This window comes from Struthio camelus, chromosome 3 (assembly GCF_040807025.1).
Source record: "Struthio camelus isolate bStrCam1 chromosome 3, bStrCam1.hap1, whole genome shotgun sequence".
NCBI classification, from domain to species: Eukaryota; Metazoa; Chordata; class Aves; order Struthioniformes; family Struthionidae; genus Struthio; species Struthio camelus.
The window spans coordinates 102,207,855-102,233,124 of record NC_090944.1 but is presented as its reverse complement, the minus strand read 5'-3'; the positions used below and the strand labels follow the sequence as shown (position 1 = coordinate 102,233,124).

General features: G+C 37.0%; 1 protein-coding gene across 4 annotated transcripts in view; it reads left to right on the top strand.

Moving 5' to 3' along the window:
* Positions 1-21,893, top strand: part of STRN (striatin) — a 65,929-nt gene extending 44,036 nt beyond the window's left edge. Inside the window, exons 8-19 of one of the 4 annotated variants that reach the window (XM_068939367.1) lie at positions 287-397; positions 2,720-2,806; positions 3,364-3,507; positions 6,266-6,402; positions 9,908-10,083; positions 11,105-11,152; positions 11,826-11,947; positions 12,744-12,911; positions 15,245-15,385; positions 17,759-17,863; positions 19,201-19,287; positions 19,380-21,893. In XM_068939367.1, the coding sequence (XP_068795468.1) occupies positions 287-397; positions 2,720-2,806; positions 3,364-3,507; positions 6,266-6,402; positions 9,908-10,083; positions 11,105-11,152; positions 11,826-11,947; positions 12,744-12,911; positions 15,245-15,385; positions 17,759-17,863; positions 19,201-19,287; positions 19,380-19,549 (1,496 nt within the window). In that variant the 3' untranslated portion in view covers positions 19,550-21,893. Of the gene's footprint in view, positions 1-286; positions 398-2,719; positions 2,807-3,363; positions 3,508-6,265; positions 6,403-9,907; positions 10,084-11,104; positions 11,153-11,825; positions 11,948-12,743; positions 12,912-15,244; positions 15,386-17,755; positions 17,864-19,200; positions 19,288-19,379 lie in introns of all 4 variants that reach the window. The other 3 variants (XM_068939366.1, XM_068939369.1, XM_068939368.1) reach the window with 3 other exon arrangements.
* The last annotated feature ends 3,377 nt before the right edge of the window (positions 21,894-25,270 follow it).

Genomic DNA, 25,270 nt, shown 5'->3' with positions numbered 1-25,270 from the left:
TGGTTTATTGTAAAATAAATGTTGTTGAAATTTATGAACCGATAAGTATTTGGTTATAGAGACTAGACATGAGAAATTTCATCTCAAAGTTTCTTTTTAAGAAAACTCTGAGCAAATGAAAGTGGAATATGAGTAGCAGTTTTACAGCTTTTCACAAGCTTGGTGCTATTTCTGTCTGCTTAAATTAAAAGACAAATGCCATTGACAGCAGCTGTTACCTCCTTCAGTGGAGATCACGTGGTGACATTATTGAAAAAGAATGTTTCATTTGTTTCACTTTGTTTAGAAAAGGAAGACCAGTGTCTCATGCCTGAAGCCTGGAATGTGGACCAGGGAGTAATAACCAAACTCAAGGAACAATACAAAAAGGAGCGCAAGGGGAAAAAGGGGGTGAAGAGTAAGTGGAAAACATTGCACCTTAAAATCATAAATCCCACCTCTTTCACACCCTTAATTCTATCTCTCTTTCAATGTTTTCCTAAAATTACTTACTCTTTTACTTTGCTGCTCCTGACTGCTTTCCTGTTCACCAGTTCTCAGGGGTTGAAATTAATGATAGTCAGTCAAGTTACCTGATAAAGAGTTGGATGAGATATCAGTTCTTCCAACAAGGTGTTGGATTAGTGCAAAATTCTTACTTTGGACATGGATTGTGCTTTTATTATGTTTAAATTGTAAAATGCATTAGTTTAATACTTCTACTTCACATTTTAACTTAGAGAGTTTCAGAACCCTGTCTTAGTAAAAACATGGCGGTTTCACAGGAAGAGTTTTGAAGTCTGGTATCTAAATTAAAAAACAAAACAGAAACTGTCTTGAATATCATATTAGATGACAGAGGGAGAAAACAGGTTAATTTCTACCCCTGTGTGAATTAATATTCACAACATGAAAGTCATGCTCTCATCATGATTCCTTATGCAGGGCTCGAAATAAGAAGTAACTCTGATCATCAGTTTATTTGCAGATCACAGGATTTATTTATCACCTTTTTTTTTGTTTTATGTGTGGGACTATTCTTTAAAAATGCTGGGTATTTTTATCCAAACAAACAGCTGTGATCAGTATCTGAAATACAGTTTCTAGCCCTGTATTACAGTTTTTATGTTTTTTGAAACATAGACCCGTTTTGTAAAACCAGTGTTTTTGATTAAGTAAGCCTTAAAGCCTGTTTGAACTCAAAGTGTTTAAAATGAAGCACTGTATTCACAACTATATTTCAAACATCTAGCCATGCTGAGAATTCATGTGTGAATGATGTAATTTAAAAATACTGCACGTAGATCAGTAAGAAATTTGAGGGATGTTTCTCCCTTTGTGGGAAGATGCTTATTAACACCAAAGAAATTCTTGCTTACAGGGAGACATGCAGACTAATGCTAAAGATGTCAGCTTGTCACTTCATTGTTTGAGGCTGACTTATTTTGTTACTCTTTGTATTTAATTGATGCTAAATATAACCTACTGCCGAGCAGTTGGTTATGTTGCTGAAATTACACTATCAAATATACAAACTAAACCTCCATTTTTTTTTTTTTTTAATAAATCCTTACATACCTTAATTAAATTCCTCAAGTGATAAGAGCAATATCTTTGTCATCTTCGGAATCATTAAAGTTACTTGAAGATGGTGCGAGTCTGGCAAGAAGTTGAGCTGGTCAACAAGAGTGCTAATGTCTCTCCAAATCAGTTCTAAATTTCTTTATAGTTAAGATAGAAAGGGCATACCATTATATGACTTCAATGCAAATTGCTTTTATAACTTTTTGTCTATGATTTTTAAAGTGCGCGGATGTGTTATATAGTGCCATGGTGAAGAGCTGTAGAGTTAAATTAGCAGAAATACTTTAATCAAGTTATTGAAATGATACTATTGAACAGCTATTGAATACACTTTATCTTTGATAATAAAACAGTTAATATTTAATTGTTAATATAGACCTAGAAATTATTGGAACTTTTATCAAATGCTTATGAGAAAAATACCTGATGTAAGGCAGCATTGGATATCCGGTGTTCTTTCATGAAGATAAATGCTGCTCAGCACACTTACAGTACATTTTTGGATGGAGGTTTGATCTTGGGGCACCAAGTAGTTTACTGCAATACAGAAATTAAGCATCTTTCCATGGACTAACCATCGTTGGAAGGGCATCAATGCAGAAAAATCAGAATGAACCACACAACCTGTTATCACCTGTTCATGATATTGCACATAATGAAGAAGAGTGTGAGGAAAGAAGTCTGGGGAAAAAGAACGGACTAAATATTGTGACATTAAATTGTGCAAAGTATATTTTTATGATTTTTTTTAATATCATCATAAATGGTACTTAGACACTGAACTGCTACTAAGTAAAATACTGTGTTTTATAAAAAGCAGATTTTTCTAGTAAAACAATCTTGCAAAATCTTACTTAACTGTTTTCCTGAATCAAATAATATTTTCTGACAGACAAGCGAAATACCATTTAGTTTATTAAACATCATTATGGTTAGGGTGGGAAAAGCAGAGTTTGCAACTGCATTAGTAAACTTACGATTTTGCAAGGCTGTAGTAAACACTCCTGTGAAGTAGTTTAATAAGAACATACATATGTTAGAGTACACTTCTGTATTAAAGCTGCTTAAAAATAGCTGTATTATTTACTGGTCTAGGAAAAAACCATAATGGACTATGGGTAAGACATTTTCCCATTCTTAATTAAACTTACAACAGGAAAAACTACCGAAGATATGTTTCAGCCTCAAACCTATATAAAACAGTCAAAACAGGGATGTGGGAAAATGATGGAGCAAAGTACAGGTAAGTGTCGAGAAGGGCATGGGTCTTCACCATATGTAGCTTCAGGAAGTAGGCCAGTGAATCCAGTTGCATTTATAGTATAATTACCATAATTTTTTTTAGATTATGTAGTTCCACAATACTACACTATTGCACAAATAAATCTAAAATAATCATATTGTCATAAGAATATGCTTCACAAAGTATCTGATACACAAATTTTAAAATATTCACAAACGTTTGCACTTGCTTTGGAAAAGTAAATATTTTAATAATAATTTTGATGCTGTCACTCAAATGGAGGCTTTCCATGCAAATAGCAGTGTGAGTTTATAAATGTGGGGAAAATGGTATGTTCACAGTTCTCAGTTGCTTCCATCATTTTCTTTTCAAGAAATTCATTTCATGCTGGATGATCAGTTACTGCAAAAAGTAGGTGCTCATTAGTTTTTCTGTGGTAATGTTATAATGCAAGGTAGGATCCATTGTTGCATGTGCTGCTGTAGCATATTTGATGTGATATGTAGCTTTGTTATGAATTACACATAAACCATTTCACTTTTTGTTTCTCTGGTTAGGGCCCAACAGGTCAAAGCTGCAAGATATGCTTGCAAACTTGAGAGATGTTGATGATCTCCCTTCATTACAGCCATCTGTTGCACCTTCTTCCAGGCCCAGTAGCTCAAGGCTCATTGAACATGAGATAAACAGGACAGATGAAGGCAAGTATTTAAAGTGTATATCCACCTTTGTAAACTAGAAATGTTTTTAGCTAGCGCTGCTTAAAGATTATCCCCTGTCTAAGACTTCCGCATCACTTTACCAATACTGATTTAACGTTACCTCTTCTATCTAAATGCAATAAACAGCATTGCCATTCCTCCCCTCCAGTCATTTCTGAGAAAGTCAGGACACCTAGGTAAAGCCTTGACTGAATGCCTTTGAACACAGCGGAAAATACTTATTTGGCGCCTGTTGACTTTATAATATGAGGATCTTAAGTCATTTGCCTGTGTTCATACTCAGGTCTGCAAGAGTCAGGTGTGGAACGTAATCTCTGAAGACATTAGTGTATCTGTTTTCCTCCCCATGCACATAATACGATTTATATTTATATATATTTGTATGTGTGTAGGTGTATATAGGAATAGGTATGTGTATGTATGAATTTTTTTTAATATGTTAAAGTAGAAAGATAAAGAAGCTCTTTATCTTGTATAGCTACAATATATATAGCTTGTAAATGCACAAGGTGGTTTTATCCAGGATCTTGCAGGAGAATGTTACAGCTTGACAATATATTGATTTCCATGATCTCTTCCCAAAATTCTCATAGCAGCTAAATCCAAGTATGGAAAGCTACCGATCTTTACTGGGCTTTGTCTCAAATGTGGCATGTGATCCCTTACCTTCCTTAATATTACCTCCGTAACTTGCTGATTCACGCATCTAATTCGACATTTGAATTGCCCTAATATGCAGCAGAATAAAATAAATATATTAGGACATATTAATTTGTAAAAGATAATATCAAACACTCTTTATTTAAATGATAAATATGTCATTAGGAGAATGAACAAAACACAGTGGTGGCTTAGCAGTCTTTCAGGGAGTGTACAAAGTAGGTTGGCCAAGTTATAATTAAGATGCACAAAAAAACCCCAGCATGTGGCATAGTTACTAAAGATCTCAGTAGTTCTACTTCCTACATGCTCAGTGATTTTGTTTATGAAAAGAGGAGGTAACTTAGCAACACTTCGAAAAGTGAAAGAATTTTTTGTTGAATGTTTGCTTTCCAACTTTCCTCACATCTGCTAGGAGCCATAATAGCAGAGCTTTATTTTCATGTCCTTTCAAGTATATGTTTTTAATTCAGAGACTCAGATGGACTCGCAAAAAAACAAAAGAGGACAGTTTGTTTTTATTAGTCTGAGTTCAGTATTAGAAGCTATTAGTTGCGTATTGCTCTATAAATCTGAGACCTCTGATATATCATTTTGGCATCCAAATCTCGTTATCCTAGTAGCATTTCAAATTTGACGTTAAATTCATCAGAATGCAGGAATTTGCTAGTAGCGCTAACGGCAGTCCTGTATGTATTGTGTTGAATGGACTATTACAGCACAAATGCGAGAGAGAGAGAGAATAGTAGCTCAGAGTCCATCAGAGTGTGAAGAGATGTTTGTGCGTGATAACTTGAGAACTAATCGAACAATGGAGCTTTGAAGGGTATCATGAAGACCTTTTACTTGACTATGAGAGGTAACAGGAAGCAAACAAGGCATTTTAGAGAGGTGTGAGTGTGGAATGGAAAGAACATGAAGATTAGCTTACTGTATGCTGGATGGGCTAGAGAGGAATTGAATAACATCTGAACCTGAAGCCCTAAGAGACAGAGGAGCAAGTCTGAATAGATCAATCAGACTATTCATTGTAAGCCATTCTTTGTTTGGTTTAAACTTAGTGTTTATACCATGAAACTGAATAATATTTGGAGGATGAGATGGTGTTTCCTTTCCTCTCTCCCTGGTAGCTACAGTATTTGCAAAGGCTTGCGTTTGCAGTGAAACTAAAAGGAAAAGATAAATTGTAATTTACTGAAAATCCCTGGTAATTTGAGGTACAAGGTGTATAAAACTGCCTAAGGTCTGTCATCCCCCAAAATGAGATGTTTTTATGTGTTTGGCCCTTCTTTTGTGATGTATGGCTATAGTCTTGGAGAGTTGTAGTAGACAGAAGTTGATAATGGCACAGCTCTTCTCAGCTTTATCGCGTAAGGCTCTGCATCAAATGGTGCAAGTGTATAAACTGTACTCCCCTTAGTCTTTTGTCCTTCCATCCCCAGTGAATCTACCACCAAGCATGCTTATATTATAGTGACTGGTGCTCCTATAGGCATGTTGTGCAACAGCTGTAAACTAGTAAGTTTGGATGCTGCTGGTAGAAACCTGGAATTCAGTGCTGACTAACCTACTGAGTAGTTAAACTGATTTTGCGAGTAGCAGTGAATTCCCTGCTTCCAGTCATGTTGCTAGATTGAGGTGCACATAAACAAACCTATCTGTATACTTTTGGATAGGTATGCATGCAGCATTAAGAAGAAAAGTCTTCCCCCCCCCCCTTTTTTTTTAAAGGAACTGACATCCTCTGCATGCGTTGTTCCTACTAGCTATTCTTATGTCCTTTTGTGAATGATAGCATACTCATCCCTCCTGTGGCTAATTGCGCTTATTGTCCTGAGTAGCGCAGACTTCAAGTGCAAGTATTATGTTCAGAGGACGCTGTTTTTTGGGAAGCAGGGTGCTTATCTTTAGAATGCCTTTTCTTTTTTTTTTCATGCATCCTTTTATATATTTTTTCTCCCTAGCTACTTGAGACATTGTTCAGTATTTTGAAAGTAGATAATACCCTTTTGTTAATCAACATTGTATATAACTTATGTTTCTGTATGTATTTTTATTTTTGTTTCTTTTCTTGCAGTGGAAGCGTTAACATTCCCTCCTTCTTCAGGAAAGTCTTTCATTATGGGAACAGATGAAGCCCTTGAAAATGAGCTGGGCCTTGGAGAGCTTGCAGGCCTTACAGTAGCCAATGAGGCAGATTCACTGACTTACGATGTAAGTAGTTATTAATAGTAACTCAAGGTACTACTGTCTCTACAGGCTGAAGGCAGATGCCAGTTACATCCATATAGAAAAATTTCTCTTGTTTAAAATTATGCTGCCAAAGGATATCACAAGTTGTTCTTGAAATACTTGTTTTCTTCATATGCAGCAGCCTTCAAGCTGTCTCCAAGCCTCCCTCCTACAGTCATTTGCTTGCTGTTTCATTCAAATAGTTGAAAATTAAAAAGTAACTGTAATTGGCAGTAGTGATACAGGGGCACTGCGTACTCAGTGGTGGAGTTGGGTTACCTGCAGCATTAAGAATAGCATGGCCAGCAGATTGAGGGAAGTTAATGTCTGTTCCACTTGGGGCTGGTGAGGCCATACTTGTATCCAGTTTTGGGCCCCTCCACTTCAAGCGGGTTGTGGAAAAACAGGAGAAGTTGAGGGAACTTGGCTTGTGCACTCTGATGAAGAGGCTAAGATGTGCTACAATAGCAGCTTATAAGCATTGGCAGAGTGCTTATACAAAGATCACAGAGCCAAACCTATTGGTAGTGCCAGGTGATGCGGCAAGGGGCAACAGTCACAAATTGTGGCTTGGGAGGCCAAGCTAGGTTGGGCGTTATGAAAAAAATTCTGCGTGGAGGGGTGGTGCAGCAGTGAAGCAAGTTGCCCAGAGAGACTGTGGAATTCCCGTCCTTGCAGACGTTTGAGACGTGGCTAGGGAAAGCTATGACTGACTTCATCTGGTGTTAGTAGTAGTCTAATTTCAAATGGGAGGCTGAACCAGAGGTCTTTAGGAAGCCTTTGTAGCCAGCACTTCTATGGTTGTGTGTGTAGCACAGCACTCAAAAGTTAATACCTGTGGCTGCCTTCTATTTCCCTCTTCGTGGAAGAAGTTTCTTAAAATTGCTGTTTTGCAGCCATATGCAATTTCTATCTATATTTCTGATTTCTTGCAAAAAGATACTTTGGATATTATTTTATTTAGTTGTTCCTTTATCATCTGACATGTTCAGATGAGTCTTGCCATTGTGTTATCCAGCTCCCTCAAAGTTGAGGCATTTCAGAAATGATTGAGTTCAGCGTGTTGGGGAGGAGTGTTATCTTTCAGGAAACCTGACTGTTTCAAAGGAGTCGCCATCTGGGATTTTACTATCACAAATCAAATCCGAGACTTCAAAAATAACATGCAGGTCCGTACTTTGAAGAAGTTCTACCCTTGCATGTACTTGTAGAGGCATATATTACACAGCTGATGCAAGTTTACGCACGATCTGTGAATGACACTGCAGTCATGTGTGTGACTGTGAATCATCGGGATTGCAATGAAATAGAACATCCCTGATTTTAAATTCAGTATCTTAGTTTTAGCTCCTAGTTTGAGCTCAGCATGAATTTTTTGTTAATCTTGCCCAACTCTGTCTCCAAAAAGATGATGTACAAATTATACTTCTTTTCCAGTTACACGTGAAACTTCTACTGAATTTTTAAATTTAGAGATGATGACAAACCTCAACCATCTGCACAAAATCTTACTGCTTTCATTCATCAGCTTCATTGTTCAGGTGCCCATGTATCCTCTAGTGTCGTTTGTCCATGTCTCCACATCTTGAAGTAACAGCTTTCATTTATGAAATCTAGCGTTTCTTTACCCCCCCCCCCCACCATCCCTTTCTCCATGCATGGGAGTATTCACTTCTGTTTGTTCAGTGGTTGAATGCCTTTTGAAATCAGTTTCTGTGATCAGGAATTCATAGTCATGCTTACCTCACCCCTTATCTTTTCTAAGTTAAAAATTTTTATTTGGGAAGCTCCTCTCTCTTGTTGCTGTGTCACGTGGGCCGCCCTGTGGGGCGTCTGCCCTCGGTTCCCCTTCTGCTAGTGCTCTGCCGACTGGTACTGCCCTCTGGCTATTTCCTGATTGATTTTTTTTTTTTTTTTTTTTAAACTAACCATCTGGGACACCTTCGGAAAAATATTTTTGAATGAATGAGAAATAAATGGAGAAAACTATCCTGTTAGAATTGGTGTGTCCTGTTAGGGTGTCTGCGGTATGTGTGTGGTGAGTCTGACAGATACGACCCAAGGCCTGCGCTTCTGGGCGGCAGCTGGGGGCAGGTGGGGTTCCCTCCGTTAGCTCGATCGGCATTAGATGCCGGTGTTTAGGCAGCGGAATCCTACTCCAGATATGTGCGATTACTCTGTACGTGTTGTACCCTTTCTGCTGAGACGTTCTTGGCCAGTCTCCAGAAAATCTGGCAGAGCTGCTAACTTTACAGTCCTGCCCCTTCCTTGCACCAGCTTCAGCATTCGTGTTACCTGTCATTGAGCCAACGGAGCTCTGTAAGCTGGCAAAGAAACTGAACTGTCTAACTGAGCAGACAGTACACAATTACTAAGAAATACGATGAGACTGAGCCTGTTGGTTGTTATGCCTCGTTTCTCGTTGTTTAAACCTTACAGAACTCTCTAAGGGAAGTGAGTAAGGAAGAAAATTTAAGAAAAATTACTTCTGGTTTTAAACCTTTTGTTCCTTACAGATCGATCCAAAAAAAGTATAGATTCCCAAAGTGACTCAAAACAGCTGTCTCTTCTTTCCAGTTAATAACACTAAAGCATTTGGAGTTATCTATAACTTTCAATATAATGAAATCATAAATATTTGAATAAGTTGTTTATATTAATGTTTATTTAATAGACCATTTGCAATGGTTAGGGCACATTAAAATTAATCATGGCAGTGACGACTGACAAGGTCCTAAAAGTCTGTACAGTGTTTTATGTCAATATTAGTTCGGAGGAACAGTGTTGAAATAACTGTTATTTCTTATGGGCTTTCTTTTAGATCTGTTAGAAGTAGTCTTATTGCCAAATAATTGTGTCTGTACATATGATTTATTACATGCCAATTATATTCCTCAGATGTATCCAGGTCATTTTTGCCCCCCTCCCCCCCCTTTTTCTCCTGGTGCGCTTTGCCTGTATTGCATTATTAGGAAGTTTGTACTGCCTCAAGTTAATGAGTTAGACTGTGTTCCTTTGTGACCTGCTAGGCATTTCTCTTAGATCTGTACATAAGAGACTCCCATGTCAGTGGTATTTCAGATATTTATGGACTTCAACTTGGTTGAGTCAAGCCTAGTGTTAACGAATGAACCAGTAGGAATAGATTGACCTTCAAATCCCAAGCCAAATTTACGGTGGTATCATTCAGGACAGTTAGTTTTCAGCTTTTAAATTAGGGATCTTAAAAGGAGTGCAGTATATTTCAGGTTTACACAGAACACGTTACTGTGGAGGTATACTTGCTGTCTGTTTTTGTGGAATACCTTCGTATGCATATTCGTTTTGAACTGTCTAATCAATGTCAAATCAAGAACAGGTTATTGGGGGGAAAAAGGATGAGGTCATCTGTCATATGAAAATACCAAAGCAAAATTCTGATTTTGTCCTTTCTTGTTGTCTTCCAGATTACTTATGGTTATTAATTGGTTATTAATTTTTTTAATAGATAGCAAACAATAAGGATGCATTGAGAAAGACTTGGAACCCCAAATTCACTTTAAGAAGCCACTTTGATGGAATAAGGGGTCTGGCTTTTCATCCAGTTGAACCAGTCTTAATAACAGCTTCAGAGGACCATACATTGAAAATGTGGAATTTACAAAAAACAGCCCCAGCAAAAAAGTAAGATTTTTTTTTTTTATTTCCTTTGTTTCCTAAAAACACTTTTATTCGTTGTTTCTGGAAATAAAATTGTAGCTGCAACTTCGTCTAGCCTTCCTTAGAGTTAATAAGAATCGTTCCTTGACTTTGAGAGTAAGGAAACAAGCTGTTAAAGATGGAGACTTCTAAAGAATGCCAAGAGAAAGCCGTGCAAGTTCATGAATGCTTTTTCATTTTCAAAGACAAACATTCATTTTTGTATTTTTCTTGTAGATAACGTGGCATATTAATTTACTAATGAAAATATTTGGAGGTGGCCTGTTTTATATTACTGTGCTTGCATGTGTGTAACGCATAAGAGATAGTGTACAAAGAAATCTTGACAGCATCCCTGACCAAGTTGGAATTTGTTTGTGTATGTATACACACGCACGCGCACACACAGATTCAAACATGGACTGAGATGTTGTTAGTTGGTACGCTGTCGTCTTTGTGTTGCTGGGGACTTCCAGAAATGAGAGGAAATCCTTAGCAGAGCTTAACATAGTAAGTGAGAAGAGTATATCGTAAGTTTTAGGAAGAAAGGGCAAAACATGTGGCCTTCCTGCAGTCCATAATAGTCCCTGGTTGGTAAAGTTTCGATTAAGGGTTTTGAAACTGCTACAGCTTTAGTACAAAATACCAAAGCCCCTCTGGTAGGGGCTGGGAGCGCTTAATGGTATTTCCCCTGATAATGACGACAATCTGCTGCTTTGCCACCATTGATGTACCCACTGGTTTGACTGGTGTGTGAGAGCTCAGGTACAGCCTGCCTCCACCTTGAAGGTCTTTAAGCAAGAAAAACAAAAACTATTATATTTTGAAGAAGTACAAAGAATTACTAGGCATGTGAAACATCATGTTGGGAGAAGGAGTTGTGGGAGGATGTTTCCAAAGCGCTAGATTTTAAGAACTTAGTGATTTTGGCACATTTTCATAAAATATTTCTAGGAACATTGTGTAAGGTCAGATACATGTTAATGTCTTCCTGTGCTTCATTTAGGAGTGCTTCTCTTGATGTAGAGCCAATATATACATTCAGAGCGCATAAGTGAGTATTTGCTAAGAACATTGTCTTGTATTTTGAGAAATGTAGGATTTTAAACAGACACAGAATTTTTTTCCGTAGTTTCCAGCATGTTAGCTAGTGATTTCATGTGGTGCTCTTGGTTCCCACCTTACTTATTTTAAATATCTGCATATGCTCAGTTCCCTTCTGCATAACTTTTTACATCTGGAGCTAGGTAAACCACCCTTTAAAAAACCAACCAAACGAAAAAAAAAAGACCCTGCAAATAATATTGGTCAAATGTTTTTCTGTTCATCATTGCAGCTCTGACCTTTTTGCTGAGTATATGCATCTATAGAATGAAGCTCTTTTCAGTCAGTTAAAATCTACTGAACGGCTTTTATGAAACAGTCTTAGATTTTTAAAAAGGGAGAAAGGCTGTTTAAACAGCCTAACAGAGCTTATAGTTTAAAAGTGTAACACTGTTCACGTTTCATGTGCTTAATGATTAAATTGTTCTGACTGCAATTATTTTACTAAATATTGTGGAGTTTTTTGGGGGATTTGTTGTAGCATATGATCTGAAATATACAGAATTTGTTGCAGCAAATGAATTGTATTTAATAGGAAAGTCTCAGGATTAGGTTATCGTTATTTTTCATTTGATTAATGAAAATGTTAGTAGTCAAGTTGGTTTTTGTGGGTTTTATTCCAGTGGACCAGTGCTTTGTGTGGTGATGAGCAGTAATGGTGAACAGTGTTACAGTGGGGGAACTGATGGACTCATCCATGGCTGGAATACCACCAACCCAAACATCGACCCCTATGACTCTTACGGTACATTGCTTTCAGACATACCGATGAAATGATACATCTAGTGACATTATTGTGTGGCTTAAAAAAAAGTATAATTTCTAGGAGATGTTGCTTTGAAAATTTCAAAGAGAAAATGGAATGTTGGCTTCAGTTACTAGAAGTAAATTTTTGTTTTAATACTATTTGATAAGAAGGTCAACTTGATGCTTTCATTAAAAGGTCCTTGATCTCATCACCGTTTTGAGGAACAACTAGGTTGAAAAAGTACTGGACCTAATCTTTGGCAAGTAGAGCAAATGTCTATGTTAATGTTCTTTTCTTTTACTGTACATCTGAGATGATAAGAGATTGTATAGTATGAGACCACAGCTGTTAATATTGTCTGCAAACTGCCAAAAAGGTCCCAGTTCAGCCTTGTGTCTGTGTTTTAAAATATTTTTAACTTCTCATAGTTTCATATATGATGAGCCTCAAAGCTGACCTGTGGAAAAAGGGACTCTTGTGCCATTAATGGCTACTTGAGAGTTGATTTTAAAATCAAAGTCCATGTTGCTAACTAACTCGATATGATTCTGTTTACTGAAACTTCACGTTGTTCTATTAGTTGTAAATTGGATAACTGAATGCCAGATATGCTGATGAATTCAGTCATCTTCACACCAGGATAAGTGAGCTTTCTGCATTGATAAGAGCTATCTGGTATTTTTCTTTGGGAGCTCGCTTATTAAGGCTGGTCCATAAACAGAAACCAGGATACAACTAGTGGTGTGATTTACTTTTTGTTTTGAAATGTGAATTGTTGTCATTCTGTTCACAGATCCTTCTGTTCTAAGAGGTGCTTTTGTAGGCCATACAGATGCAGTGTGGGGTCTGGTATACAGTGGAGCGCACCAGCGTTTATTGTCCTGTTCAGCAGACGGCACTATACGTTTATGGAAAGCTACAGAAATTGCTCCGGCTCTTAATATATTTAATGATAATCAAGGTACAGAAAAGTGTCCTACCATAAAGTTTATGAGTGTCTCTGTTCAGGCTGCCGTAACTTTGTCTGCTGCGTAGAAATCTTTCTTGTCTGTTTTGATCGATCTTATATCTTTATGAATTTGGGGTGGGGGGGGTGAAGAGTTGAAATTTGGATCCCCTCTCCTGAGGCACCAGTTGAATAGATACAGAGGGACAATTGCACGTATCTAGAAGCCAACTCCTGCAGATTATCTGCTGCTTTTACTAGAGCCATGCAGCGTAATGCTTCCACTCTGCAGTTCAGGTTGGAGCTAAGTTTCCATTAGGCCTTTGCTTCTGAGTTGCCTGGAATAAAATTCCCTTCCTCCCCCTCAGTGGTTTGGAATAGCCAGAGATTAGGTCCAGGCCAGGGTCGTAGTATCTGTTCAGATTAGATTCCTTATGCTTCTAACACAGTAATTCTGATTCAATTTCTGATTCTGTGCGTTAACTAGAAAGCAATGATCTGGTCGTCCTAAACAGTGATATTAAAGAAAAAAAGAAAAGTAATCCTTTGGGTTTAGTTACTGAAACGTGTTGTACTCAGACCAAAATCCCGTTGTTTAGAGTCTAGTTTCTTAAAGCTGCTGTTTCAGTAAGTGCACGAGAATGAGCCCATTAACACTGCCAAATTCCTGTGGAGTTGATAATTCTAAAGATAATTTATTAACTAAGGCAGTTGCCTTGCTCTTCAGAAAAATTTCAAGGCAAAGTAAACTTCTACATAACTGAGCGGACTTCGTGAATTACAGTGTAAAGCTAATCAGATCTGTTGGGACAGTGTCTTGTTAGTTAAAATGGACTGAGCAAAACCGAAATGTTTCATGTAGTTTAGCTCTGGCAGAACTGTCTCCAAAGGTCTGCAGAAGTCTGTCAGGAATCTGAGTGGTTTACTGCCAGCTTGCCTGCCTATCCACTCTGAAGCCTTCCTGGCAAACAAATTTTCAAACAAAATTTTTTGTTCAAAATTATTAAATTAGTGAAGAGGAGAAGGGGATCTTGCCTCACAGAGCAGTTTGTTTCCCTGTGTTGTTTCAAACTGGAACGAAACCCAGTTGTGAAATTCAGAGATCCTCCTTTGAAACTATTTTCCCTATGGCTCATTGCAAAGCTTGAACAAACTCTTTAAAATACTCAGTAGCCATCATTTAAATCCTTTAGATTACTATTGTAGGTTTACGAGGAAGCCGCAGATAAGCGGGCAGCACAGTGGCAGAAGAAGTCCCTTCTCACTTGAGGAAACACTACAGGTTTTCTTTTTGTCCCAGTCCTTTTTGACCTTATTGGAGGATCAATAGATAAGTACCATTGTTCATGGGCACCCAGGCAGTGTGTGCAAGATGTTTCTCCTGGGAATCTTAGGTTTCGAGAGAAGCAGTGATGATATTCCTGCATTAGCTGGATCCACGGACGTTAGGATACTTGGAACCTTCAGTGTCCTACTTTGTACCTCCTCCTCCTAACATCTCTTGGGACTCTTTTTGTTCTTTCAGATAGCGGGTGGAGAGGAGTAAACTTGAGAAAAGTTCTAAGGGGTATGTCTGATATCAAGGTTCTGCCGATCTGAGCTTCTGTCCTGTAGTGTTCAGAGAGCTACAGTGTAAAGAGGAGATCAGATGTATTGCTGTAGCAGGCAGGTTGGAAGAAGCTTTGTAACATGAATTGATAACTTACATAAATAACTTTCCATGCCGACAGTACCACTATATAAATTTGTACCTGGGAAAATTGGGGAGGGGGGAGATGTTGCTAGTAACTTTTTTATGATTAAAATAGTAACTTTAATCACCTGTCTTGTGGTGTGTGTTTGTGCGTGTGTGTCCTACCACTTTTGTCATTTTTGCTTGATTCAGTAGAGGTTTGACTGAGAACTGATCTTAAAGCTGGAGGAAGGAAGAGGGGGGGCGTTTTTTACTTTCCAGTAGCTTCCAGAGTAGATGTCTGTCCCAGCCCCAGTTCCAGATAAAGCATCTTAGCAGAAAATGTTGTTGATATGCATATCAAAGACATAGGATAAAAGCAGTGGTCAAGCAGACAATCTAGATTCTTGGTATAATGTAGATTTTAAAATCTGTAATAAAATAGCATGTCAGGGTTGAAGTAGTAATTTAATATAATATGTCCAAGACAGCAGCCTGTGTTTCAGCATTTCAAGTAGTGTTTTGGAGAAGAAATCTGTATTTGTTTTAAGGTCACATAACTTTACCTTTCATAATGATGACCTTTTTAATACTAAAGTGCTTGCGTTTGTTGGTTGGTTGTTTTTTTTTTTTTTTGACTAAATCTTACAAATATGTTTTCTAAATTATTTTCTAGAAATGGGAATTCCTTCATCAGTAGATCTTGTGAGCAGTGACCCAAGCCTCATGGTAGCATCATTTAACAGTGGACACACTAGCATTTTTAACATGGAAACACGGCAACGAATTCTTACCCTGGAGTCCGGAGTAGATACTAGTAGGTATCCAGAAAAAAAAAAAAAAAAGCAACTTGCTTGCTTAAGATCAGATACTGTTAATGGTCTTTTCAGTGCTTTCAAAATAATAGGCAGATAGTGTCATGGTAGTTTATAATATGAACTATGTTATAAGCTGCATTTTAAGATGTAACACAGTTATAATCAGTTATAATTTACTATGGCAGACCTCATGGGCACTTCGATAGCAGAAGGGTACACATACTTCTGAAAGAATGTAGAAGAAGAAACCACACACGCTGTGAGTTATCCTTCAAGGTACACACAAGGAAAGGCATTTAATATAGCCCAATGATTTTTGCAGTTTTGTGATTTTCCAATCTCTCTCTAATTCAAAATTGCACAAAAGTAGTAATATCAGGAAAATATGAAGTTGATGTTATTTTTTAAAAAATGGACGAGGAGGAATCATTTTTTAATTTTTCCTCAAAGGTAGACTTTTTAAAAAGCTTTTATGTATGCTTTGGGCTCACTTGCTGGTATGGTTTATTTGAGGTTTTCACTGTAGGAGAACAGCAAAGCTCTGGTGCAAGAGTATTCACAGGCTTCCATATAATGCCTTGGATCATGGCAATGGTCAATATCACATGTTTTAGAGGAAACTGTAAGAAGTCTGCTCTCAGGATACTACTTTGCCTCTGCGTTTGAAAAGGGACCAGTATGAGCTGAAGCACAAGGTGTCATATTCAGGCGAAAATTGTAACATGATAACAATATAAGTGTTCAGCCTTTTTTTGAACCTTACCTTTTTTCCCTAAAAGTTTTCTGTGCCAATGAGTTCTGCTGTCTAATTATATTTTTAAAAGGAAATAACCCTTCTTGCCAGCCTTGCTCCACTGTTTTAAAATAGTTGAACAACTCCCTTCATTTTATAAAGGGGGGAAAAGAAACTGCTGCCTCCCGTCTTAATATCATTTCTTACTGTGAAGGAACTTATATCGCACATCTTTGTCCCTGTGTGGAAAATAAAAATCCTAAATCACTTATCTTTATTCAGTGGAAGTTCTTTTTCCTCCTCCTTGACTTTTTTTTTTTTTTTTTTTTTTTAAACGACCCTTCTCCTTACTATAATTCAGGAATATTCCTGAATAAGAAAAGGAGGCCAGTATGACAACCAGCAATCCCTAATTAGTTACATAAAGGCACTTCTGTGTCTGTATTAAAAATAAATAAATAAATAAATTATACAAGAATCAGGCAAGAGGAAAATGAATTATGTATTCCCCTCTACCCAATCAGAGTTGTCACTGTTCAGTGCGGGCCTTGTTCTGCTTGTCATTTTAAAGCTGAGGATAGCCTGCTCTGATACAGTTTCATGTGCTATAAAGTAGTACTTTTAGGTGTATTTAGTAATTTACGGTTTGATGATTTTTAGGTGTCCTGTGGATGCTGGCACAATTTGTAGGTTCAGATTTTTAGAGGAAGATGTAAAACTGAAGTTTTCGCCATCTTGGTAGCAAGTGATCCTCTGGTGGTATTTTATTTCATTTGGCAAGATTTTGATTAGTCGATGTCAAGCGTCCCTTGGCCGCAGTTTGACGAAATAGAGTTAGCTTGTTTAATGTGGGAGTTGACTGTATTTCGATGATCTGTGAAGTGGTGTTTATGTTTTCTCTGCTAATCTGTCCCTGTTAAGAGCGCTCCTGCACTAGTCTGTGCATCGAAGCAATGCTTAGAGTTCTAATCAAAACATGAACTACCAAAAATTCTTCATTCCTGTAATTTCCTAACGCCTGCTGTGAGTAGTAGTAGTTTAAGGGCAGGACAGAGCATATATAGTCTTGATATTTCAAGATTCTTGAAGGCTAGAAAAATGATGCTACTATGAGTAGCCTAGAGTCCCTTTCTTCAAGAATTTTAGTCCGTGCATATCAAGTGATTGTGGATTGTTGTTATATGGCCGTTTGGGTGGGGAATCTTGCTTGCCTCGAAAACATGCTGACTGTAATGTTCATCTCCCTCAACGGCCTGTATATTATGAAGAAAATTTGGCTTGACAGAAAGAGGACTGTGGAGGTGGGGAATGCAAAAAAGTATTTTCACTCTTTTTTCACTTCCCATTGTGGGAAGTCCCGTGTGACACATCCATCTAAAAATGTGGCATAAAGTTGGACCTTGTTTGTTTGTATTTACATTCATATGTATGGTTAATGTGTGCCTGTGTGTGTGTAATTTGATAAGTATTCTAGAGTAAAACATATAAGGCGTTAGTTGAAAGAATTTCCATTATATAAAGGTAAGAATTACATTACTAGTAAGAATGATCACATTCGTTTTGTAGTAGCAATCTTTCAGAGGATTTAGCAATTTACGCCTGTTGATATGTGTGGTTTTTTCTTTTCTCTTCTTAGCAGTCAGTTCTTCCTGTCAGATAAACAGAGTCATCAGCCATCCAACTCTTCCAATTAGTATCACTGCTCATGAAGACAGACACATCAAATTCTATGACAACAATACAGGTAGACATGTTTCCAGCAAGCCCTAGTCATAGCAGTTGTATAAAATAAAGCAGAAACAGAATTTCATTGTGATTAACGTTCTTCACCTAAATCCTGGGGGATACTTGGAGGTGAATATCCTCTGAAAGAGGAAATATCTTTTTACTGGTAGAGCCAAAAGATGGCCAGTCGTATAAAAGCTTTATTGGGGCAGTAATGAAAAACTTCCGTCATTCTCTGTCCATTCTTTTTAAAAGCCTTCAATATGAGGGTTATCAACATTTAACATAAAAGGAAATCTCTTTTAATTTTCATATGCTCATGGTCATGTTTCTTCTATTGTGCCTCTTAATCTTCCTCTGAGGCAGGAAGCTTGGGCCCTAGTTTAGTGCTTCTAAGATCTGTGACTGGCTGGTGTGGAGGTAGAAGTTCCCTTGTAGGGCATCATTCTCAATTTGATCCAACGTTTATCTTCAAATCTCTCGCTTCTGCAGAATAGCTGGACAGTTTTAAATATATTTTTTTTAATCTATAGTGGGAGTCACAAAAAGATGAGTAATTATAAATTACCTCAGTTAAAGGAATTTTGGGAGTGGAATGGTAGTACTAATCTGGTCATCTTTCTGGGAATCTTGAGGGTGTTCGATTTGTGACTTCTTTGCTTCCAGGTCACACTATCCTTAAAGTTAAATTAAGAACTTCCAATATTCTTGTTGATTTTACGTGTGCCGCTACCCTGATTTGTGTTAAATGAGGATAGGTCAAAGGACCTGATGGAAGCAGAGAAAAAGCTGAAAGTAGCTAGCTTGTTTGATGTAGTTCTGACATAGTAGGGGAAACACATTTAGTCTTTCCGTTTTTTGTACTTTCTTATTTTCTGTAACAAAAAAGTAGATTTGACACATGATTTCTTATTTTTAATATAAAATCATTACTGTAATAGTGAGAAGAGATAATAGAACCTTGATTCCCTCTGCATCGATTAAATGTATCCGGTATTCCTACTTAGTTTATATTCATTCCTTACTAATGGACTCAGCCCCTGTCCTCCCTCCCACTGAAGATATTGCTGCTGAACTTACTTAAGTCACTGAAGGGGCAGATATTTAAAGTGCACACTGATTGCAGCATTAGAGTGGTTTGGCACACATAATGTAAAGGGCTGACAAAGCTGGTGGTATTGGTACTGTTGCTCTCCTGAGACAGTAAACATTGTAAGAATGACTTCTTGCATAACTATATTCAATTGTGGGACAAGGTCTTGTATTTATAGTAAGGTAGTCTGTGGTAGGATTTAGGCAATTAATACAGATAATGAAGTCAATTGCAGAAAATAACGTAAATCTTTTCTTTCAAAGGAAAACTGATCCATTCCATGGTAGCTCACTTAGATGCAGTTACAAGTTTAGCTGTTGATCCTAATGGCTTGTATTTGATGTCTGGCAGTAAGTACATTAAATTTCATTGTTTTCCTTTCTCGTAACGATGGCAGACACGAGCATTATATTGATAATTGTGTTTTTTTTCCTTTCTTTAGGTCATGACTGTTCAATTCGCTTATGGAATCTTGAAAGCAAGACCTGCATCCAAGAATTCACTGCTCATCGCAAAAAATTTGATGAATCCATTCATGATGTGGCATTCCACCCATCCAAATGCTATATTGCCAGTGCAGGAGCAGATGCCCTGGCTAAAGTGTTTGTATGACAGAGTGCTTCCCTTTCAACTCTAGCTTGTATATATTTAACCAGCTGCACAAAAGAGAAGAGGAGGGCAAGAGTCTCCTCACCCTGCCCTATAATTCAGAGAATGTTTGTAAGTGTTTAGTTTTTGCGGGGTGCTCTTTTCTAAATTAAGGTTTGTTCTGGTTTCTGTGAGCTCAGCTGGTGCTGAGAGCTTAGAAACTCTCAGTTTCAAGTAGTTCAAAAACAAAAGAAGCGTTTTTATTTCAGAGGGTGTGAATTTTCGTCCAGGCAGGCCTTGGGTGAAACTTAGGTCTATGTATTCTCTATTAATGAAATGGGATACTGGAAAGGGTCTAATCGCTTCCGGGAGTGGGAAAAGAGGGCAACTTCCTGGGATGCTTCTCATTGGGGAATCTTCATGTGCTTAAAATTAAATCACCTGGAAAAAGTGTCAGTTCACATGCTCATTATTGTGCCATGTGAGAGGCACTTTATCATCCCTTTGGTATTAATAAGTAGATAATGTGCAGAGAGCAGTAGCTGATAGTTAATCTCAGCCACCTGGCTGCTAGCCTAAGATAAATGTGATTAAAGGAAAGCAGATTACTAACAAAAATTAAAACGCAGTAAAGTTTTGTTACATCTTTTATGTTATACAGCAAATATTTAGTTTGCAAAAAAATTATATAATTTTTTAAAGACTGTATTAGCATGTGGCTAGAAGCTGAGCCTTTAATCTAGTCACAATTAACAACAGACTGAAGCAGTCTGTATATACTGTAGTAGCAGATTAACTTATTCAGATTTATAATACTGTTTATTCTTGGAGGTCTGGCACAAGAAGTTATCACAAAACTTTCCAAAGAAACTCTCTTACAATTTAATTATCAAATGTTCATCTCCTCTTTCTGTTCCTGCTTAAAAAAAAAAAAAAAAGGGTGTCATTCAGGGCATTAAGTGTAACAGTGAAATACTTTAATTCATTCTGAAGATGAAAACTATATCTGATACTCTGTATGACTTGTATTACTGTAATAGATGTCTATACAAAGTTCCACCGGTTTGAAAGATTCTGCTATTTCTAGAAGTATTTCCTAACTTTAACACTTGTGGAACTTTTTAACATGTTGTGCCATTGATCAGGTTATGTAAAAAAAATGAATGCTTTTTTTTTTTTTTAATTACTCAACAGATGTGCTTGTTTGTGTATTCAGAGCTGCTCTGTTGATTTGAACGACAAATAACTTTAAAACTAATATTTTAGTCTTTTTATCCCTTCTTAAAAGAAAGTGCATGGATTCTTTTCTATTACACCTCATCATCAGTGTCTTATTACTCTTCTGCAAGTCTATGGAGGTTGGTGTTGTCTTTTAAGTGGAATGAAAAGCATAATTTGTGCTAGAGATTGTGTGGTGCTGATGTGAGTAGGAGAGAACCCAATGCAACTCTTTCAAATACCAGCCTGAGTTTAAGACTGGAAGTTGATAAATAAATCTTTACCTTTAAACTGACACTTTTTAAAAAGGAATCATTGAAAGATACCGACATAGGATTTGATCACGCTGTTTTAGAGTGACGTTTCAGGATGGGACCATGTTTTAAGCTGAACTCAGAGTTTAGATTAACTGTATTATTTAGAATAAAAGGTTGACCTGTGCTGTTTGAGCCTGCAACACATTATATTTACTGCTAAAATATCCTGGAGTACCTTTTATTGCTCAGAATATTCAGATATGTCACTTCATGATACTGATATGCAATATATTTCCATAGATAAGATTAGAACGTTTACCATTAAACAGATGACTACAATAGTAATTCAGATTATTTACATTTTATAATACATTTTGGTTATGATTAAAAGGGGGAAACTGGGCTGCAAAACTGAGCATTCAACTTTGTGAGAGTTCTGTGTACTTGACTCTTATTCTTTCAGTGTCATTATTTTATTTCTTTTTGAAAAGGAAATTACAAAGATTTATTTGAAAAATTCTAAAATTTATGTATATTATATATGTGTATATATATATTGTAAACATGTATTAAATGTGTCTAGTAAGGGAAGACTCCATGGGTGCATTTTAATGTTTTAGTATTAAGAGTTCTCTTGAGTTTGTGTATACAAAGGATAATGGTGTGAGTATGAAATGAATGTTGTGCTTTTGCTTACACAATACAATATGTAGTTACAGTTGTTTAAATTGCTGTACATAAAACTAATAGGCCAGCATGCTTGTTTTTAAAGACGGTCATTCTGATTACAATTGGGATGTAAGAAGTGGCTGTTCAAATGTGAATTGAAAGATGAAAATCACTGAAAAGTGATTCTTTAAAGCTGGCAATAGCTGGAGGATGAGGTGCCTTTAAAAAAAAAAAAAAAAAAAAAAAAAACAAATGTAGCCTTACAAAGAGGTTGTGGAGTATATATATTTTTGTGCTGGTCTTCATAATTGATGTCAATGTCTTTTTACTGTACTTGCTCACATACTGGTAGGACTGCAGGGTATTGTGCATGAGCCTGTCAGATCTTCTGAACATCATCATAGAAGTTAGGGATGAAAAAATTATTTAGGTTATCTAGTTCATCTGCTTGCTAAAGCAGGTTTGTAGACTTGTGCATTTTAATAGTGTCTTGGACAGTGAGGTTTTTACGTATGTTTGAAATGATTAGGCTTCCTCTGGCAGATTCTTTCAATGATTATATCTCACTGACAGGAGAATTTATGTGATGTTTACTGGTTCTTTTTTGTAATTTCATGTCAGTATCCCAAGTCATGTTCTTTTGTGCCATTTTAAATATTCCTCATTATCTTTGTAGTTTGGAACCTGCAAGTGCACGCTAGCTCTAGTTGCATATTTCCGTTCCTTTCTTCAAGCTATTTTTAACCTACTCCTTTTATACAACTTTTTTTTCTTGTTTTCAGCTTGTTAGCTCATTTCTCTATAGCTTGGTGCCTGTGACACCATTCCACGTACATGACTCCTTGGACTTAGTCTGGAAGTAACCCGATAATTTTTTTTTTTTTTTTCCCCTTGGCTGTAACATGATGCCTTTGCATAGGAGGGCCAAACTTTTGGTCTTATGGCTAGTGTCACACAAACCCAAATCTTGTTTGTCTGACAGCTGTTTTAAATAGCTACTAGCATTGCTGCTTCTCGAGTTTCTTCTTCATTTTGTAGTATGTATTTATGTTTCTTCTCCAGCTGGATATTTAACTCTTGTTTCATGATTAATGCTATTTTTTGTAAGCCTTGGACTTCTGATCTCTGAGGGCACTAAATTATTTTTATTTTCCTCCCTTTTATGTGCAGTTCTTCCAAGTTTGATGTAATTGGTGGTTTCATGAATGTGATAAATATAACTAGCGAAGATATCAGTAAAACTGGACCTAATGCTTATTCTTGCAATAAGCATTTTTTGTGCAACTTGGTATATTGCATTTTAGCATTACTGATTGTCCCTTATCTAATTCACGTGGTACCTTTTGTAATGACTAATTCGGAAATTTTTGTGTGTTTTGGCCTATGCTAACGATCTTGATTTTTATTGACTAACTGAAAAGGAGAAGTTGCAGTCCTTCCATATGCTGAAAACTGGTCCACTAGGTTTAAATATTCTTGTTTTTATTTCTAAATTACATCAGAGTGCTGTGTGGTTTCACACAAAATGATTTGAAATAACCTGGAAAAAGCTCTAAATATAATTATATTGTGGAAAATATTTCCCTCACTTTTATTGTAGAGTCCTAGTCGCTGCATTTATTTTTGTGCCTCAAAAGACAAAATTGTTTTGATGTACCAGGTATTTATTGCTTATAGGAAAATCACCTGATTGATATTTTTGAATCTCATTCATCTACATTTTGATAAAATGCTTTTTTAGCAAGGAGTCTGTGCAACTGTATACCACCTACTATATATATATATTTATGGCCATATGTTTTCAAATAATGTTACGTTAAATCAGTCCCTTACATAGTGCGTTTGAGTAAGCGCATGATATTCAACATACAGCTTTGTGATTAGGCCATACAGAATCATTTTGCAATTGTGAATTCACGGTAAATAGAAACTTGTCCTTTTGAATAAATGTGTAAAAGATAAAGGACTTAATCACGCTATCCTTTTCAGTACACCTGTGTGATCTCAGATGTATCCCCTTGCCGCACCTCCATACTCACCCTTTAACAGCATAATTTTGGGGAGCAGCAATTTCCATGAACCGATATGTGACTTGGGCAGTATTTGATTGGCAGAAGTATTAGTCCATATCAAAGGAAACAAAAAATTAAAAAGCAGGCATAACTATCAGTTCATAAAGGTTTTCAGATGCCTTTGAAGATGTGTATTTGGAAGTATTTGCAGCCTGTGGCTTGGCAGGGTCTTTTCAGAACTGTCTTAGGCAGACAATTTGACACCTTTGTGAAATGATAAGTAGTAAATCCTCTGTGGTCCAGTTTACAACTTCCTAAAATCTGTCTTATAATGGGCAAATTTTGTAAGGTAGGTTGAGTGACAGAAGAAAATGCAGCTGATGTGTTTGTCCCTGTGCCTGGACACCAAAAGCTGTAGCAGCGCTCTTGTTGGAGTCCTCTTGCTGAAGCGTCAGGCTTGTGATCTAGCAGTAGTAGTTTCTTCAGTGTTGTATTACGTGGGATCCTACTGGAAAAACTTTATTATTAGTAGTATTTTTATTTTGAAGATATGTAGACAGTGGTGGTATTTGGGATTGTGGGCTGATCAGTGAGGCAAGCTAACAGGTTATTCACTGAGCCTCAGAGAGGATAGTAAGTGAAGTGTCCAAAACCAGTGTTTGCTCCACGTGACTGACGTGGCCTCACTAACATTAGGCTGAGAAGCTGTGCAGAGCTTAGCGTGCCGCCGTCACGGAGAACAAACGAAACCCTTTGAAAGGTCAGAGGAGCAAGTTTAGTGAGGCTTTCCCAGAATGACTCCTAAGGTTCATTCGTTTGTCCATTCGTTGCAGGCTGTACGTAGGACAAAATGGAGTATATATTCGGGTTCTTTTGTGTCAAAGTAAAGGATGTAATTTGTTCAAATTTCAAAACCATGCCACTTTAGAGGAGGAGATGGCAAGAGATTTCTAACGTATTATTACTTAAATTCTAAGAACAGAACTTTTCTCTTAACCTCGTCTCATGTTGGGGGCCCAACTATGCTAAGATAGATACCTCAGACAGCTGTAATGGGACCACTCTTGCCCTTCTGGATAAACCTTTATTTTCTAAAAAAAATCACAGGATTAAGACTTTATCTTGTGATGTCTGTCAGGATTGAACCAAAGCCACAATATTTGAAAAGCAGAAATGATTAGACTTGTTTCTGAGTTTTCTTTTTTTGCTTCAGTCATTATTTTCATACTTTAAAATACTATATTAAATACGTATTGTCATCTTCATCACGCCTCATAAATATTCTATTCTGTAAAAAATACTCCACATTCAGATCCATTGTAAAGGCACTTGTGAACGGTAGCTTGTAGCTTTCCAGTAAAGGAATGCCAAAAACATTTGCGTAAGTTGCTAAATGTTGCTGTGTCGTTTTTAATTTTCACATAAATGAGATGTGGATGGAACCAGTGCTTCCAGGTAATTTATGAGTCACTCAGTGTGCATGTATTTCAGCTTTCTAACAGGGGAGCTGGAACTCTTAGAAGATTTGTGGAAATAACTGTGAAAACGTTATGCTGCTTATAATACAGCATTTGAAAGCATTCCGAAAT